Here is a 702-nt window from a genome sequence, read left to right as displayed (position 1 = left end):
GGGGGAAGAGGAGGCGCGCCGGGGCGGGCAGCCTGGAGCCCGAGGCGCTGGGCCGGCCCCTGTGACGCCTCTGTCCCCGTCCCCAGAAATACCGCTACCAAGATGAAGACACGCCCCCTCTGGAGCACAGCCCGGCCCACCTCCCCAACCAGGTAAACGCCCCCGAGCTGGTGCACGTGGCGGAGAGGAACTTGTCCCACCTCGAGGCCGTCCAAGGGGTCGTGGGCCACGCCCACTTCTCCCCCCTCAAGGTAGGAGACTCAGGCGGCCCCCTCCCCAGTGCGGCCCTCGGAGCCTCGGAGCTACAACATCCCCCAAGGCCCGGTAGGGCGTGAGCCGTAGGTGGGGGGAGGCCGGGGCTGGGGAGCTGGGCTTGGGCTCCTGGGGCCGGGGGAGGGAGGGGGCATTTGGGGCGTTGGAAACACCTGATTACCAAAGAGGAGAAAGAGAGGCCAGGCAATTGGGAGTGGGTGTAGGGCTTATAGCCAGGAGTGTGTGTGTGTGTGTGTGCACGCGCGCGCGCGCGCGCGCGTGTGTCTGCGTGTCTGTGCGCACGTGTGTTGAGATGTGTGCATCCCCCAGGATGCTCTCGCGCCCCAGCCCTCTTCATTCCTTCACACCCTCCATCTCCATTTCCATTTTCTGCGGCCAGAGCGCTGCCCTCATTTGCTCTTGTCCCTTCGCTGCCTCCCCCCCCCCCCC

The 702-nt window shown here is 67.2% G+C and overlaps 1 protein-coding gene across 5 annotated transcripts in view; it reads left to right on the top strand.

The window, feature by feature from the left end:
• DLG4 (discs large MAGUK scaffold protein 4) overlaps nt 1–702 on the top strand; it is a 24315-nt gene that overhangs the window by 9365 nt on the left and 14248 nt on the right. For 4 of the 5 annotated variants that reach the window (XM_007457743.1, XM_007457745.1, XM_007457746.1 and 1 more), the window contains one exon: nt 87–152. In XM_007457743.1, the coding sequence (XP_007457805.1) occupies nt 87–152 (66 nt within the window). Of the gene's footprint in view, nt 1–86; nt 252–702 lie in introns of all 5 variants that reach the window. The other variant, XM_007457742.1, reaches the window with a different exon arrangement.

Source organism: Lipotes vexillifer, unplaced genomic scaffold (assembly GCF_000442215.2).
Source record: "Lipotes vexillifer unplaced genomic scaffold, Lipotes_vexillifer_v1.1 scaffold611, whole genome shotgun sequence".
NCBI classification, from domain to species: Eukaryota; Metazoa; Chordata; class Mammalia; order Artiodactyla; family Lipotidae; genus Lipotes; species Lipotes vexillifer.
This window is presented reverse-complemented; position numbering and strand designations above follow the sequence as displayed.